At 40.5% G+C, this 18,629-nt stretch overlaps 1 protein-coding gene across 4 annotated transcripts in view; it reads right to left on the bottom strand.

Moving 5' to 3' along the window:
* Window positions 1–17,324, bottom strand: part of COX10 (cytochrome c oxidase assembly factor heme A:farnesyltransferase COX10) — a 102,370-nt gene extending 85,046 nt beyond the window's left edge. For 2 of the 4 annotated variants that reach the window (XM_005495099.4, XM_005495100.4), the window contains exons 1-4: window positions 17,166–17,317; window positions 15,881–16,008; window positions 14,084–14,408; window positions 7,000–7,124 (exon numbers count right to left, since the gene is read on the bottom strand). In XM_005495099.4, coding sequence (XP_005495156.2) covers window positions 7,000–7,124; window positions 14,084–14,408; window positions 15,881–16,008; window positions 17,166–17,208 — 621 coding nt within the window. In that variant the 5' untranslated portion in view covers window positions 17,209–17,317. Of the gene's footprint in view, window positions 1–6,999; window positions 7,125–14,083; window positions 14,409–15,880; window positions 16,009–17,165 lie in introns of all 4 variants that reach the window. The other 2 variants (XM_005495101.4, XM_026798031.2) reach the window with 2 other exon arrangements.
* Window positions 17,325–18,629: the final 1,305 nt, after the last annotated feature.

The raw sequence follows: 18,629 nt of genomic DNA, 5'->3' as shown, positions 1-18,629 counted from the left end.
TTCATAGTTGCCGATATGTATTTGCTCCTCCCCTGGTTTCCCTTATAAGTGAAAGTTGTTTCCTCCCTGTCCAGTCAATCACTCCCTTCCTCCTCCCAGGTTTCGAGAACCTTCTCCTCTCTAGAGATGGTGGCTGGCTGGGGTCCCAGGACACCTCCTTTACCTTTTGATTATTGGTCTCCATGGAGTGTCAGTTCTGTGAAGTTCATCCCCTCACCTTTCCTGATTGGCTCTGTCTGTACCCACCCCCTTGCTTTATAATCCTGTTTTCACCCCCTATGAAAAAACTTTTTCCCAGATGGTTTCCCGGTGTTTGGATGCAGCATCACCGTCAATAAACCGATGTTTAACCCCCGGGAAATGGTCAGTTCCGTTCCTCTCATATACCAGCGAGGTACGCCAGAGTCCGCAGCCAGCACAGCCCGAGGCCATCAGACTCCGAAGGGTGCTGGCCAGGAATTGCAGAGGGGCGTCGGCCTTTCGCCCTCAGCTAGTCGGATTCTAAACTTCGGGCCACATACGATCCCCCCCGCATCACTGCTCATGAAATACATCCTCACAAGCTGAGTTAGTCCTACTCCAAATCAATGATTCCGCCATACTAACTTGATCCAACTGTTGCAATTATGAATCATCTGTTGGAGCTCTAAGTTATGATCTTCAATGACCACTAATGAAGATTGCCTAGCAGTTAAAATATCAAAGCAGCATATATCAACACACTTTAGACATGAGAAAGCCTTTCAGTGTTGGACTTTTCTTATATTTATTATCCACTGCAAATTACATCCCAGGCTGCCTCTGCCACTGACAGTCCTAAGTGTGGAGTTCAGCACCAGGTTTTAAAAACCCCCCCTGCCAGCTGTTTGATCACTGGTGGGAATGGGGAGGGGGGCAGATGAAAGGCCAGGCGGCTCCTGCAGGGTATCAGCTCAGTCAAAACAAAGGGACTTCAGAGAGAGACAGAGATCCATCAGGTGTGAATCCCAAATGAGCAACTGGGAGTGTGGCAGTGTGGCCTGACTGAGCTGACTGACACTGCAAGTGTCATTCCTAGGAAAAAAGTGCCTACCAGTGGGATCATTCCAGAGGCAGGAGGGGAAATGTGCTAAAGCAAAAACCTTGGAAAGTAATTTTGGACTATTTCTAAATCACTTCTATCATTCAACTATGTCATTTTTACATACGTTGTATGGAGAAAATCTCGTTCGCATTTAAAATGAGTTCTCTCATTCCAACATGACAGTGCAGTTATCTGTGAGGGGAAGGAGCAAAAAAATAAATTTTCAGAGATTTCAAAATTGGGCAAGAAAGAACTTTGAGGAGTTAACTTAGCAAAAACCTCCTGCACTGAGTGGACGTGGGTTGCATGATCTGACACAGGTCAGCTCCTCCAACTTGGAGAAGAGCGTATTAATAGCATTAGCATCAGAATAAAAAGTTCCCACTCCATGGATATTCAATAAAATACTTATTTGGTAAGAGAAGTTTGGTACAGAGATAATGCTAAAAACACAGCTAGTTTTGGGGAACAAAACTATTGCTGTTCTCTTTTGTGTTGAATTTCTTTACCGGGATTAAAAAGAAAGGGAACAGAGGGACCAGAATCATGCTATTTTTTATTTTCCACTTCATCAATAATCCAGGCATCTACCACTAGCCACCACTTTCTATGTATTACTGTGACCCTTGGGGGGGGTGGGTTTTTTTCTTGTAAAGGAGTTCTTAGAACTTTTTTTTTTTTTTTTTTTCGTTTTAATTGGGCAGCAGGTCAAGGGAGGTATTCTGCCCTTCTGCTCTGCTCAGGTGAGACACCACCTGGCAAGTTGTCTCCAGCTCTGGGGTCCAGCACAGGAAGGATGTGGAGCTGCTGCTTGAGCAAGTTCAGAGGAGGCCATGGAGATGCTCCAAGGGCTGGAGCACCTCTGCTCTGGAGACCTGCTAGGAAAGGTGAGAGTGTTCACTTGGAGAAGTGTTCACCTGACCACTTACAAGTTTCTATCCTCACTGCAGCCTTTCAATACTTGAAGAACATGGGTAAGATGAGGACAGACACTTTTAGCAAGGCCTGTTCTGACAGGACAAGAGGTGATGGGTCCTAAACTCAAAAGACAATAGATTTAGACTAGAAAAAAGAAGACCTGACCTTTTTTTTTTTTTTTTTTCCCAATGAGAATAATCCAGTGAGTGGATTGACAGCTGGAGGAAAGGCTGCTCTATTTTTACTTTATTCAGCCTTGTGCAACATCCAAATGACCTTCTTAGTTTGTCTTACACCAAAGATCACATACAGGTTCCCTGGGCTGGTAAATGAACTCAAACCCCAAATTTCACTCCACTAATCTAACAATAATCCATCCTTCTCACTCCTTACAGCTACGCTTCTAAGGAATCATCACTGTCAGGAGAAAATGAGACTTTAGGAGCAAAACACAGCCATCAGATCAGATCCTGAAGGGATCTTAACTTACATTTGTTCTCTCATGCTGGATAACATATTTACAGTATTCCTCATTTTCAGCTCTTTAACTTCAGCTAAGATATTCAGCCCAGTGTACTTCCTTGTCAAGGCACCATCAGTCAAACCCAAGCACATAATTTTATCTCTTGGTTACTAAATTCAAGCCACTTTAAACATCCTGCTTTCATCTTTATAGTTCTCTCCCACTTTTTAACCATGCTGCAGTTACAGAAGAACGTACTTGACATATAAAACGTGCACGATATTTCTTTAACATTTTAATGCCGTGTATTGCGTTGTAAACATCTCTTCATGTTTTATCTCCTTCTCCATAAATCAGAGGTGACTATCTTAGAAGTCTCAAAAATGACATGTTTTCTCTCTAATATAAATGTAAGCCTCTACTCCTTGAATCTTGAGTGAGCTTTCAAAAATCATCAAAAAAGAGAGCTATGGAAAAGCAAAATATTATTAACTAACTTAATATAAATTTCTCCCACTCCATTTCTATGACAGCCTGAAGTATGGCAAAAAAAAGAAGATACAAAATTAGTCTTCACTACTCAGAAAGCCAAGGCTTTACTTAATTTATTTGTAACTTATAAGCAACAACACTAAAGCATTTGTTTGATTCAAGATTAATATGCAGTGTTTACAAGATGAAACCCCAGAATATAATTCCATTTTCTTACCATAACTGCAACTAATAAGACTGATTCCTTATGAGATTTTCTGGAGATTTTGGCTAGCTTGGTAATGTTACAGACACAATGTATCTCAATCCGCTCCTCGGTAAATACATTAAGTGATTTTTTTTAAATCAAAACCTACTGTAAAATAACGGTTATTTTTAAAAGACAGATTACCAATAAAGAACCCCTGTCTGAAATAATTTTAAGTTACTTCCATGATGAAAAAAATAAAGAATGCTGTTAGAAAGAGAGGGAAAAAAAGACGAAAGCCGTTTTAGCAGGTGGGACTGAGAAGTGGTGACATGTTGTAGTACAGCTCCAAAGGGCCGGAGGACATAACGTGGTGTTGGATGATGTGCAGGAGAACCAGGGAGCACCGGCGCTGGGAGCCACTGCAGTGCTGGATTAGGTGTGAGGTACAGCTCTGAAGTATTGTGATAGGAAGGAGTGAGGCAGAGGCAGAGACACCGGTGGAGGACAAGAGAAATAAAGCACAATCTGTTCTCTGGCACCTTCCCATAGGAGATTCCTCCCTCACAGCCCACAGACCCAACACACTCCAAGGGAAAACCCAAGGACCCTCTGATATTTATCCAGATCCACAGAATTCATAGCATTTTCCACGAGCCTGAGTCTGTTTCTCTACTGTTTCTCTTCTGTTTGTCACAAATTATACCAAGATACTTTTCTTGACGTTTTCTAAACAAATGTCTCTAGAATGACCTTGCTGTACTGCAGGCACCACATCTCCCTTTTTTTTTTGTCTGTATTTTCCAATACAACTTTTTCACTCTCAAGTCACAAAACAATAAATCACAAGCTCCTTAAAAATCATTGTCCAATTTCACAGAATCACCATCAAAATGCATTCTTTCTATTTTTCTTGGAAAGCAACGCCACAATTTAGAATTTGTGAATTGTGAAACTTTTTTCTAAACACATAGCTGGATAAATATTCAGACTGTCTTTCTATAAACAATGAAAAGCTACGAAGTTGTTGATCTGCACCGTCAATCTGTTTTTTCTTGTTAAAAAAAGTGGAAGTGGGGCAAGGATCCCCACTTAAGCACAGTTTTGCAAGTTTCTGGCTCTTGCAGGCAGGAAAACATAATTTTAAAGTACGGCATTCAACCATCTGAAAACAAGGAGGAAGTGATAATTAGAAGATTGTTTCAGACCAACTTTGTGAAGAAATAAAACACAATGTTTTGGTGTCTGTGTATTACTTAGCACAGGCCTGGCTCCAATGCCAGGACTTAAGTCAACTTAGGTAATTCAGCTTAATTCACTGGGGGTAAAACAGTCTCAGCTCCTACGAGATTGTTAAAATCAAGTAGTTGAGGGGAGAAAAAAAAAAAAAAAGGAAAACTCCCTCAAACTTCAGAACCTGACCACTTACAAGTTTCTATCAATACTTCTATGAATTTTACAGAATCTTCAGTACATTGTCACGGGACAAGGCCCCTTATATCCTGTCCTAAATCACAGGGAAGAATTTCACACAATTCACACTTCACCTTCCCACGACATAGAAGGGGACTGTAAATTGTGCACATAGATTTATCAGGGAAATGAGGAGTGGGAAGGATGAGTTGCCCTTAAAGATGTACAGATTTATAGCAATTTGGGAAGCGGAAAGACGGTTATCATATAAAAAGGTCCCTAAGGGACAGAGAGGAGCAACGGGGGAAACATGAGTCATGAGCTGCCAGAGAAGTAGATGCGTATGGGGAGCAATGGACAGAGCAAAGTAGCAATAAAGGAAGTTCCAAGTCAAATGTGCTCCTTCCCAACGGTCAAGATGGATTACCCAAGCTTTAAGCATTTACGGAAAATTAAATTCCCAGCCAGCTCAGACACAGTAACACCGGGAAAAAGACACTCAACGACTGAAAGGATCCATTGATAAACAACAGATCACCAAGCACAGCTTTTTCCTTTTGCTTCCTTACCAACTCTGCTCCTTTTTTTTTTTGTAGGAGTAATCTGCCTTCAAGGTCTCTCTACACAGGAAAGTGGGTCAATATGAGTGAGTGTGAAAATTTAAAATGTTCAGCTGAAATTGTGAAAGGCAGTTTGATACACCGTGAGGCTGGAGTAACTTGCAGTGAGTAAAGAGTGAATTACAAGACCCAGTACAAAGTTATTGCACTCCTCTCAACTCCTCTTAAGATCCTCTTAACTTCCCTTTACTATCCCAAGTGTCCAGTTCCAAATTACAGCACAGAATTCCTGTACTTCTGAATACTTCAAGAGTTTAAGAAATGGCTTCTAAGAGTTTAAAAAGTGCCTGCTTTTAGGACAAAATACAATGAGCAATACATGGAAGCTGAAGACAAAGAAAATCAGTTACTTGTGTGGGAATGTCACCTCTCAGAAGATCTAGCAAAACCTCAAGACAAGTTGCACAGGAGTCTCTAGATAAGCCATCATCAACTCTCTTCATCCAGTAGTATCCACATCAAAAGTGAAGGCACATATGACAGTAAATATTTCAAAGGATAACCCATAAATTTATTTTTTCATATTAAAAAGGTAGTAAAGGAAAAAAGGGAGGAAAAAAGGGTACATCCAAAAATTGCATCAAAACCCAGCAAAACCTCACCTTAGTTATGACAGCCTTTCTTCCCAGCCTTTGTGTGAAAAATATGTAGATAACTAAATGCATTCTTCATAAAATAGCGTGACTTATTTAAAATTATTTTTCAAGGATATTTATGCGTTTCCAAGTTAGGCAAGCTACATAAACATTTCCAAGCAATTAAACACCATGCCTCGTCCTTCCCATTTTGCAGAGAAAACAGAGTTAGCTGCCTGCTCCAGTTTTAAGCTCAGTGAAAGAAACACTAAAACCTGTAAAAACAGTAAATAGGACTTACTCCAGGCTGAGCAAAATGTGTGCTGATGGGTGCAATCCTGAAAAACACACCACATGCCTACAACTGAGGTGTTACAAGGTGTAAACATCAAAGAGCCCAACTCAGCCAAGTTGACTCCAGAGCGTGGATCCCAGGAAACCTCCATTATTGGAGTTCCAGGAGTCACAAGTGGTTGCTGAAACCATGAAGTGCTGTCAATAGTGGCACCGGGCTGCTCCTTCTTTTTCCAGGCCACATTTACAACTGAAAGCGACCATCGCTACTACACTTTGAAACACCATTCAGCACCACAAGTTTTACAACCTGTTCACTAGTTAGGCTTTCCCTTTGGGAGAGCCCAAGAGCCACTGTGCTTCACAACTGAGCGCAGGAGAGCCAACATCAGCATCAAGCTCCACAGGCCTGTTGACACACACAGGGAAGCTCAAGTTCAGGCACTTGGAACATCTCTGGCATGGGACAACTTCCACAAAATGGAGGTTCTCGGTTCATTTTGCAGATGTGCTGGAGATATCATGATCCCAGCCTGGACAAAATCCCACTGAAGTCCCACTATAGATGTTTTAAGTGGATCTGAGCCACTCTTAAGACAGATCCAATAAGGTCATACAGTAACACAACTGAAGAATCTAGCCCATAAGCCTGGAGCCCCACTGGCTATTCTTACACTCCAATTACCCAGTTCTTCCTGTCATTTCCAGGGACCCAGGCTTGGGTATTACCAAGATAAACAGTATTATTGGGAGGCTTAAAACCTCATCAACTCCATTCTATATTAACAAACTGGGCCTAGCAACCCCACTTGAATTCTCAGGCATATATTACTTTTGTGGTGTCAGTTTTAGCAGCTCAGAGCTCAGGCAGCAGCTGAAGGCACAGCACTCCCGGCCATGCAGTCACACTCGTGGCAGCGTTCCAGAAGCCAGGATGACACCGGTTTGCTGTACACATGAAGAGATGGACTGACCTGATTGATGGAGTTGGCAGCACAGGATGCCAGGCCAGTTCCAAGGGAGGCGAGCAGGAAACAGGTGAGCTCAAAAGGGACTGGGGCCATGGCAAAGCCAGTGGACGCAGTGCTGACAACCAGAGCTGCAACGCAAGTGAGAGCACAGTTCAAAGCATCAACAAGAAACCATCTTTGTACATAACACTAGAGTTATGGCTTTCAAACCCTGAAAAAACTCTTGGGCAGATTAACTTTTTGCTATCTTTATGGTTCACACTAGCTCCAGGAACTGGATACAATTAATACAAACACTATGCATAAAGAAATCAAAAATGAGAAGGAGAACTGCCAGAAATGAAATAAGAAACCCAAAAGCAGCAGCACATTAGCAGAAGATGTAAGGATACAACTTGTGTCTCTGTATTCCCTATTTTATGGATTTCCTACGGGACCAAATTGCCCAACACAACATGCACAGGACAGATATTTGTTCCAGTAACTCACACATCACTGCAAAGTCTAATGCAGAAGAAAAAAGAGTAAAAAAAAAAATCCCACACTGAGATACATGCTTTATATCAAATTATAGCAGGAATTTAAGCAGTGCAGAGTCAAAAAGATATTTGGGGCATGTAGCTGCAGAAATTTCACTGCACAATCTCTGTTTCCACTGCTTCTATTTGACACGCCGATTTTGAGCTGAAAGAACAATTATATCATCACAGAGACACAACAACACTTAATGGCCTCAAAATTTGAGTGGGTTCATAAAAAATCAATTTCAGTTTCGTCATGCAAAATTGTAACTTTAGTACAGTACTGCAAATCACATCCTTAAAATAAAAATTACCCAAGTTTTAATCCCAGTATTGTAATTAGCCAAATAATAGGTCTCAAAAGCCTAACTGTCGGCAAGAAATAGTATGATATGACAAATACTTTGAAAGTCAGCACACTTATGGTACATCTCGCTCATAACCTTGAACCTTACAATCTGAAATTATTAATTATTAAACAGAAGGTATTTAAAGTATGTTCTGATGTAGTTACATGCTTCAGAACTCAGCTACTTTAAATCAAAGTATCGAAATTTTCTTATCTTCCTGATTTCTATGAAGTCTCCTTTTTGTCTGAAGTTAAATGACAAATAAATAATCTTGCTGACTGAAAATACCCGGATTATCTACTAAGCAGCACTACTTGGGATGAAATACTAAATGTCACGGCAGAGACCTGCCAGTAAGGATGCACATGAAAAGTGCTCTTTTCAAGAACTGGGCCCACCTAAGAACCTTAGGATTTACACAATGGACAAAACTTGCTGCTCATCAAAACTTTTCTCTAAGTATTAAAGTCCACTGATGGCTGAATATTATAATAATAATATGAATAACATAACAAGTATTAACTATATAGCCTTGTTACGGATTCACAGGCTACTTCTACAATACAGTGGATCTATGACAAAACTTCACCCTTCTGAGCAGCTCTGAAAGAATCACAGATTCTGCTACCTCACCAGACAAATGAACATGAAGGTACTAATCATTCTGAAAGACTAGATCTTATTTATTATATAATTACAACACTATGTTAGTTTCCAAACTCTTGAATCCTCCTTAGGAATGCACAAAAAAAAACATGAAATGCATTGGTACAACTGAGAAAGTTCAAAAAATGCACTGAAAATGACAGTGAACAGTGGCATTTGCATTTCCAAGAGTGATTACATTCATTTTTTTTTGCATAATAAATCACACGCTCGCTTCTAGACAAGAATTTAATTAAAACTTATCTTAGAGAGCACTTTACACCAATTTATTAGGGGAAAACACCAACTCATTTACTGGAGAAGAAAGGTGGAATGGATTGGCAAACAGTCAGTGTAACATTACCACTACCCTGACCCCAAAGAAATTCTAACACTGTACAGTTACAACACTAATTAAAGTCCCCATTGATTTCTCTAGATTAATTTTAGCCAGTCATTTGAGCATGACTTATCAGGATCTCATTTAAAAAGGCTGCAGTACATCCTCTCCCTAAAGCAGGTACTTTTTCTTGTTTGGGCAGGGTTTGCACACCAGGCATCCCCTGCTTTCCTCATCGCCCAGATATTCCAATACAGCACATTAGCAGTAAATAGGAAAATGCTCCCTTTGGATTGGAAAGTTTATTTTCTTTAACTGTGGAAGCAATAATTTACTCTTCAACTTCCCTCATGGAGGAAAAGTGTATTTAATTGAGATCACATCAAGGGAATGAGGTCACTGACTCTGTTTGTTTTTTAATTCCTGTTAGTTTAGTGCATTAGGGGCCAAATTAACTTCACCTTATTGCATAATAGATGGAATCGATCCTTTCAAGACTTGCTGATGGGAGCTGGCATTATACACGCTCTTCAAAAAGAAGCCAAGATTTAAACTTATGATCTCAGCCTAAACCCTATTTTCAGTCTTTTAAACATTTTTTGCTTTAACAAAAAATTAACAGAGGACATTTGTCTCCCACATCAATGTAGATGAAAAAGAAAATGCTAATGGATTGGTGACAAAGAGTGAATTATAATGTTTCTGGCATAAAAACACAGTCCAAAAGTTTAGTGTGTTCTTTACATTCCTTTTCCACTTCATCACAATGTGCTCTGCCTATATAAATCTTTCGTATTTATAGCATGTGAATCATTATGCCATATTTTGTTTACCTACTATTAAAAAGTAGCCAAGCCAAAATAAAAGCAGAGAAAGCCAAAGCAAATCAATCTTGCTCTGGAATTCCCTTCTACTCCTGTACTGGTGATATATCAGTACATAAAGAAGGAGAAAAGCAAATGCATTTTTACTTTTTTTTCAACAAACAATGTCACTGCTTTACTGCAAAAGTTTCTATAGCCCTTAAAAGAAAGTTGCTTCCCAAAAGCTGAAGAAATACTCCTTCCTTAGTTTTCACACTTCAGTTTGTAGAAAGCCAACTGTAGCAGCAGTATTTAGAGATCCCCATCTAACCAACAAGTCCTTTGTAAACCCAGGTTTGTTTGGGAACATCAAAGTGTTGATACAGATTATAACCTGCACATTAATAAAGGCCACACTCCTGAAGCAAACTTAAACTTGGGAAAATCATTTGAAACAAATCTGCATCAAATCATGCAAAATTTAAGTGCAATATTACAAACAGAACAGATAACCTCTTACCATCAAACAATTTTAAAATACTTTGCTAAAAATGAACTACAGTAATGGTTTCTTTTTATTTCATTTGCTTTTCTTGTAGCATGGAAAACCAATTGCCAGAATGCTTTAGTTTCTTTGATGGGATAATAGTTACTGGTTTAATAATCACAAAAGAACTACTTTGACAAGTATATTAAATATATTTAGAACTGTTAATAAAGGTAAACTGGCAATAATCAGAACAGTAACAACCAATAAATATTTTTCAAAGTTTCCGGCCATACTGAAGTTTTCATTTAAAGAATAAATGCTATTATTCCAGAATTAACTTGGAACATAGAAGACCTCCACTAAAGTAAATGCAATTTTTTACTATAGCAGCTATTACCAGACCTTCAGCCTACAAACACAACACAGACCCCTTATGTAGTCATTGTTGCAGTTTGGTAAGCGTCAAGAGTCAGTCTGCAAAACCGGATCTTCATCATCCTGTCACCAATACACAACAGACAAGAGAGAAATAGGATGTTCACAATCACACCTTTAATCAGTACCAAATATCTCAGGCTTCTGGTTTCAGGTTCAGCACATTTGTGCTAGAGGATCACTATTCCACAGACAGAAATCCATACAGAAGCAATACATCCAATACTGTTTGCTAGTATGCACAACAGAATTATTTTCTTATAACAACATGTATGAAAAAAATTTCTAGTTTTGTCTTCAAAACTGAAAATGCTCAGAAATCAGCATATTTGTCTGCACACGTTGATTCACCTCTCAGACAGGTGCTATGTAATCAGATTCAAGTAGGTTGGAAAAGACCTCCAAGATCATCAAGTCCAGGCTTTGCCTGATCACCACCCTGCCAACTGCACTAAAGCACTGAGCACCATGATCAGTCTTTTCTCAAAGACACAAGGTGCTGTACGTCACAGAATCATGGAATCACTGAATGGTTTGGGTTGCAAGGGATCTTGAACATCATCTATTTCCAACCCCTATGGGGCGAGGGCGGTGGAATCTATCCCAGGTTGCTCCAAGCCCCATCAAACCTGGCCTTGAACACTTCCAGGGATGGAACAGCCTGTTCCAGTTTAGCTGCTTGTCCTCACAGAAAGACCAACATGCTACAGGAGCAACAACAAGGAAATGTCCACAAATCCTAGAGCGTTATCTAAGGGAATACTCATCATTTTTCATATCATGCTTTCCTCAGTTTGCCCAAACTAAAAACTGAACTTTGATTTTCCTGTGGTTTTACATATAGTTCATCTGAGTTTTCATCTGTAATCCTTGGAGGAAACATTACTTAAATCTAAACTTGAAGTTAAATTTAAGAAGACAAGACAACCTGAAATTCCTAGTGTGTGCATGCATTACAAATCGCTGGAATTTCCTTATTCTCATACCTTCCCTTGTCTCTCTCCTATTTTCAGTTACACAGCAGCTTTAGGATCAAGTTGAAAACAATGCATTTATAATTCTGAAAATCTATCAGACAGACACATTAGCTTTCCAAGCGCCTGGGTGGTAGGATACAGCTGTTCAGAGAGCAGCCAACATAAAACACCACAGAGATGGGAATGGATGAAAACTGAACCCAAAAAGGTAGATTATGTGACATTTAATGAAAAGTTCCCTAATTGTTTTCTATGGCAAAAGAATATAAACAAAAATCTATTCCTGTTTTTAAGGCAGAGCTTCTAACGGCAGAGTCACAAAAGCTGCAGTTTACATGAAGCATGGAAATAGCAAAGCTCATTTCCTTTCCAAGGTGAAGTACAGTTCATACTACAAACAAAAAATCTCTTTCCAGCAGCAACAGGAAAAGAACAGAGCATAAGGAAGTCCCATTTTGGCATCATGCAGAGTTTGTTTTTTTGTTATTTCATACTCTAAAAAGTATAAATAAAGTGTCTGCCAAAAAAACCACACAGGATATGAGATCTATCACAACTTCACGGGTGAAAGGAACTGAGTTGTATGACATTTGCAACTTAAAAACTGACCTCAGAGAATATATTCTTCTTTAAAAAAAAAAATCAAAGAACTACAACACCAGAGTCTTGACAGAATATATCATTTGTCTAAATGATTACACAAGTGGTTAAAAATTTTCCTTGCTCTACATGTTACACACAGTCTTATTCCTGCTTATGTCCTATCCTATCCCATGACCAATAAAGAACAATAGAACTCTCCTTCTACAAAATCATCTTCATCCAACTTACTCTTTTACACTTTCCACTTACAAAAAAATCTGCACACCAAACACATAAAGATCACAACGAGAAAAGAGGGTAAGTTTTTCCCTGTATCTCTCTATACCTTCTCAATAGATGAAGTTTACTACATTTACCTAGGATCAAGAATTGCTCCAAGCACGTGAGAAGACAGAGATAGACTAAAATCACAGTCCCTTTCCCAACAGGCATGCAAGCTTGATTAAAAATTGTACAGCTGTTCAGAAATTAGCAGTCAAGCTTACACTTCAAAAGGCACTGTCATAAAAAACAACAGTCCTGAAGGGAATTAAATTCCTTAACCTTTGCCTTCTATACCCTGTTTTAAATCTAGAGTGGTGCTTGCCTAGTTAAAAGAGGCTACCAGGAACTGTTGAAGAGTTTTGCAGCAACTCTGAGGCCACACAGAAATGTATCTCATGAAATTGTTTTCTCTTGAAAATGACCCTCTCCCATCTTGCTGAAGTTGTTGAAACTCCCATTTCATGAAGCACCAGTAACACTGAGATGTGGTACAAGCACTGAGCTTACCCATCAGCAAACATATAAAAAAAACCTCAAGTGCTTTCAACAATGGTCAATTTTCTTTCTCTCTGGTCCCTTAATCAGCACAAAATAAATGACCTAAGGCTTTCTAAAAACAATGAGGAAAAAAATTAGGATGTGCAAACAAGATCAGTTGTGCCAAGTCCAAAACACAAGATTTATCAGGAACACAGATGAAAATGTAAATTACCATTACACACTCTATGTGGTCAGCAAGATTTTTCCACAGAAAAACAAACAATGAAAACTCATACACTGCAAGACAAAAAAGTTTTTAAAAGTAAACTGAATTCAGGACATTCATTATAACAAATTTTTAGGGCAAAAAACAGTCTTGTTATGAGGAATTCACTTGACCGACTGGAGAGCGCCCAGGCAAGGACTTAGGAAATTACATTTCTGTTCTTGGACTTTATATCACAGACAAGATGTAAGGCTTTGGTCAGATAATTAGAGCCTCCTTAGAAATAAAAGTATACACAGCACTACCTATTGGCAAAAGGGTAATTTATAATTGTTCCTATTGGCAAAGGAGTTACATAAAGTCGATAAGTATTATTTCTTGAATGAGACAAAATGTAGTTAAGGCTGCAAGGCAATTGCTTAACAAATTGCAGGTTTGAAAAGACAACACTATCAATGACTGAAAAGTAAATCAGATCTTCTTTTACAAAATTCAATCAGTCAGATTCAAACATTTTCTTTTCTAATACAGGAAACTGCTTGGATTATCTTACCTTGGGACTTCTAGTGCTAATTTCACAACCAGCAGTACTATAGTGCAAGGTATGTAAATAAGACAAAACACTGGAAAATTTAAGCAAGACAACCTCAAATACTGAACACATTATTTGTAAATTCACTTCCTTACCCAGTTTCACCGTAGTCTGTCTACTAACACTTGCTTACTTCCCAGAAACTAGCTGACTCTCATTCTTTTTAAACAAAATTAATGGGACAACTATTAAATGCTTCCATAAAACAATTTTCCTAGCACATACTTGATTGAAATTGATCCGACTTAGCATCTATAAAGTGGGAATTATCACATGCAAAACTAAACCATACCAGTAACATCCCAAAGAATTCTGCTTCAAGCAGAATGCAGAGAAATTAGAAAAAAATTACCAGTAATACCTGTAAGCTTGATTTTGGACAAGCGTGCCAAAATTCCTGGCAAATCATCCAGCCGTAGCTTCATTTCTTTCCATTGTCTGTCTTCCTTGGATTCAGCTCCCCCTGGTATGACTGAGTCTTCAGTTTCTGCAGCTGATTTGATTTTTCTCAACTCATTTCTGCTTGACATCTCAGACCATGACTGAGGAACAGGTGAAGCTGAGCTAATTTTGTGTACAACCTTTTTTTCCTGATCCAATTGCTGAAGCTCATGAAAAGGAGACACAATTGAATCGGACTTGGGCTTGGCTCGTTGACTGAGGTCTTTGTTGCACTGTGTTACATACTAAATACAATGAGAAATGTTAAAACAAATAGATAAAGATATTTCTGTCCATTTCACTTTATTAACACCAAGAATATTACTACTGTTTTATTCTTGTTACGAGAATTACTTCTATGACACAACTGAGTTAGTCTGAATTTCAGACACTTATTTCACACACAGAAAGACTTCTGAAGTTGGCTTATTATTACAAAAGCAGCTTTACAACTCACAGCTGAATCAATGTTTATGTAAGCTTGGAAAATTGCATTTGAATGTTTACTTCTCCCCCAACAGCTACAACAGTAAACTCTTTGTTCATATTCAAAACCACTACGTAACCCAATGTAACTTACAACTGATCAATTTCACAGAATAATAAAGGTTGGAATGACCTCCAAGGTCATTGAGCCCAACCTTTGACCAAACAAAATTCACCTTTAAACAGGGAAATATACAAATGCCCCCACAACTTCAGTTTCCAAACATAAGTACTAAACTTATGCATATTTAATAAACGAAAAAATTAAAAATATTCCAAAAAAGACAATTTACCACCTATGATATGAAATCATCTCCCATATTAGTCTATTATTCTTTATGCCAAACTTTTTGTTAATTAATTAGACAACAAATTTCAAAGGAAAATATATTGAACAATAAATTAGAATAGAGTTGTTTGCTCTTTTAGAGCTCACAGAATAAACACAGAATAAGAAAAAGAGCATTTAAATTCTCTTCTCATATTTTCTTCCCCCAAATACTCTACCTATTTCAAGCACCAGAAGCATAGAAATAAAGAACTTTCAACCAATCCTGATTTCAAGTGTACAGTAGCAATTACAATGAGGAAGAGTGGTCTGCAACTCTGAATGAGCAATGTGAATACACTTCAAACCAGCAGCACAATTTTAAAAAATTGCTACCATCCACCACCATATGATACAACTGGTCAAAGATGATGTAATTTCAAGGGGCTTAATGATAATTACAGCTTATTTAATACCTAAAACTAACAGCACACTGTAAATGTAACCCATTAACTTAATGAGCTCAGGAATTTTGACTCAAATAAACCAATGAACTGAGAACACACCACCTCCACAAGTGAGTTCCATCTACTACTTGTATGACTGCTAGCCAAGATGTGACTTTATTATAAAAAGTGACTTTTTTATAAAGAATCATTTAAAAATAATTTTTTGTCAAGTTTCTCAACAGAAGGCGAGTGCCCTATTTCAAGGGTACAGAAGCCTCCTGTCAAGCAGGGGACACTTTGCAACACAAGGCACTGTCCTTGCTACAAAAGGTTTCCTCCAGCCTGAGACGTTTTAGGACACCAAGTGCTTTGACTGTGATTTAGTGAAAAATGGAGATGCTTAAATTAGCTGAGTTTGGCTGATAAGAAAAATTACTCTTATCAACTAATCTCCATTTTGACTTATCACATGGGATGAATGAAAATTAGGGGATAGATACACTCCTTGACTTACCATTCGTTTGAGAAAGTTGCAGTACTGAAAGGTAATCAACTTGCTGCTGGCCACATGGTAAAGGTGCACAAACCGGCACGGCATCTGCCGTGCACCAGTGCTCCTCAGACGCCACACAAATAATCCTGCTTAACGGAAAACAAACCAAAAAGTAACAGCAGGTTCCAGTTTCTTCTCTGCCACTGAGCTTGCTTCTAATTGAGACTACAGTGCCTATTGTCAGCTGCGACACAGGACACCCACAGAAACGGAAACCAGGGTCAGATAATGGAAAATGTTTGTTTCTCCAGGTGAAAGCCACGACGCTGCAAAATCATGGAGTTATTAAAGATGGAAAATACCTTGAAGATCAAATCTCAGTATTAACCCAGTACAGCCAGGTCCACTACTGAACCATGTCCCCAAGTATTACATCCACGTGGCTTTTTAAACCTGACAGGGATGGTAACTCTATCACTGCCCTGGGCAGCTTGTGCCAGTGCCTGACCACCCATTCACAGAAGAAATTTTGCCTAATATCCAACAGAAACTTCCCCTAGCCCAACTTGTGTCTGCTTCCTCTTATCCTGTCCCTTGCTTCCTAGGAGAAGAGCTCAATCTCCACCTACCTGCACCCTCCTGCTAAGGAATTGTGGAGAATGGGAAGTTCCCCTGAGCCTCCTTTTCTTCAAGCTGAGGCCCCCCAGCCTCCTCAGCTGCTTCTGGCACTCCAGACCCTTCCCGAGCTCCGTTCTCTTCCCTAGACACATTCCAACCCCCCCTTTTCTTTCTTATCCCAAGGGGCCCAAAACTACACTGTAGGGAAGTCCCAATAATTTTGGGCGTTTCTTATAAATTCCCGAGCATCAGTAAGACGTATTTTCACAGAATATCCTGAGCTGGAAAAGACTCACAAGGATCATCGAATTCAATTCCTGGCCCTTCACAGGACACCCCAACAATCCCACCCTGACCTGGAAAGGGTTGTCGAAACGCTGCTTGAGCTCAGGCAGCCTTGGTGATGGAGCATCATACAAAATAGTATTGCCCCACTACTATATACACTATCGACAAGATTATCTTGGAGAGGAAGCAGCTGCCATAGGAGAGCCCTAAAGTCAAACACGTGTGGAGGACACACAGCGCAGTGTGGCACACGGGGACGCCCCGCACACGGGGACGCCCCGCACACGGGGACACGCACACGCATAGCCTTGCAGGCCCCGGGGACCGCTCCACAGAGCAGCCCCGGGCCGCCCCGGCCCTGCCCGCACACCGGCCCTCTCGCCCTACGGCTCCGCGGTACCTGCGAGCGCCCGGGGCGGGCGGCAGCTGCGGGCGGCGCTCATGGCCGCGGCTGCTGCGCCGCTCTCCTCTCACCGCCAGGGCGCCGCCATCTTGCCGGCGCGACCTCCAAACGCTTTCCGGGTCGGCGCTGCCGCGGAGGCGGAGCGGCCATGCCGGGGCTGTCCCGACCGGGGGGCGGTCGTGTCCGCGCCGTCCTGGAGCCTTGGGCGGCTCGCCGACGGGGCTGGCCGTGCCCCGAGGGAGTGGGTTTTTTTAATACCGAAGTTTGAAATTCCCCAGGCCAATATATAAAAGCGGCGTGGAAGGAGTCAAAAGGCTTTTCTCTACCAGTACGAAATAAACGACCTAAAATAACAGAATCACAGAATCGTTTGTGTTGGAAGGGACCTCTGGAGATCACCCTGCCCAATGCCCCCTGCCCAGGCAGGGTCACCAGAGCAGGGGACACAGAAACACATCCAGGTGGCACTGGAATGTCTCCAAACAGGGAGACTCCACGCCCTCCCTGGGCAGCTGTGCTGGGGCTCTGCCACCCTCCGTGGGAAGAAGTTCTTCATGTTGAGGTGGAATTAAATATGTTCTGGTCCATGGCTACTGCTCCTTGTCCTGTCATGGAAAAGAGTCTGGCAACATCCTCTTGACATCCTTGGAGCTATATATATGCATTAATGAGATTTTCCCCTCAGTCTTCCCCAAACTAAACAGGCTCAGCTCCCATAGTCTCTCCTCATATGGAGATGCTCCAGACCCTTCATCATCTTTGTGGCCTCCACTGGACCCTCTCCAGCAGTTTGTCTTTTTTCTTCTGAGGAGTGCAGAACTGGACACAACACTCCAGATAATGAGGAAGAAAATTTAGATGTACAAACAAGATCAGTTGTGCAAGTCCAAAGCATGAGATGTATCATCAACACTGAGATGAAAAGATAAATGGCTATTATACAGTTTATGTTATCAGCACACTGCAATGAAACAAAAAGTTTCAAAATTGAATTAAGGGCTTTTTATTATAAAAAGTTGTTATGGCAAAGAAAAACAGTTCTTGGAGGGAGATGTGGGTGAGATTGGTCCTGCAGAGCAAGTGCCAGAGCAGTTTCTTACCCAATGAACCAACCAGTGAGCATGAGTGAAGAACCAGGGTGTCATTTTTGGGGAACAGCAACAGGGGACAGCTTTCAGTGGGAGCTAGGGCTAGATGGGAGATCTCAGTCACTTTTCCCATGAGGAAGTGCCCAGAGCCCTGCCTGGAGCCTCCTCATGGCCTCTGCCAGGCATGGGGGCTGTTTTCTCTGCTGCATCCTCTGGCTCATCCCCAGGGAAAAGTTGTGGCCAGGATGTGGAGTCTGGCACAGCAAGAGGGTGACCAGGAGTGCATTGGGACAGTGCAATATCCTTGTAAAACAGCCAAGAGAGGGCTAATAAAAAATGAATCACTGCTATAATTCTATGGAGTCTCATTCCC

The sequence above is a fragment of the Zonotrichia albicollis genome, chromosome 19 (genome assembly GCF_047830755.1).
Source record: "Zonotrichia albicollis isolate bZonAlb1 chromosome 19, bZonAlb1.hap1, whole genome shotgun sequence".
Classification (NCBI taxonomy): Eukaryota; Metazoa; Chordata; class Aves; order Passeriformes; family Passerellidae; genus Zonotrichia; species Zonotrichia albicollis.
The sequence above is the reverse complement of the archived record's forward strand: the minus strand, read 5'-3'. Positions and strand labels throughout refer to the sequence as shown.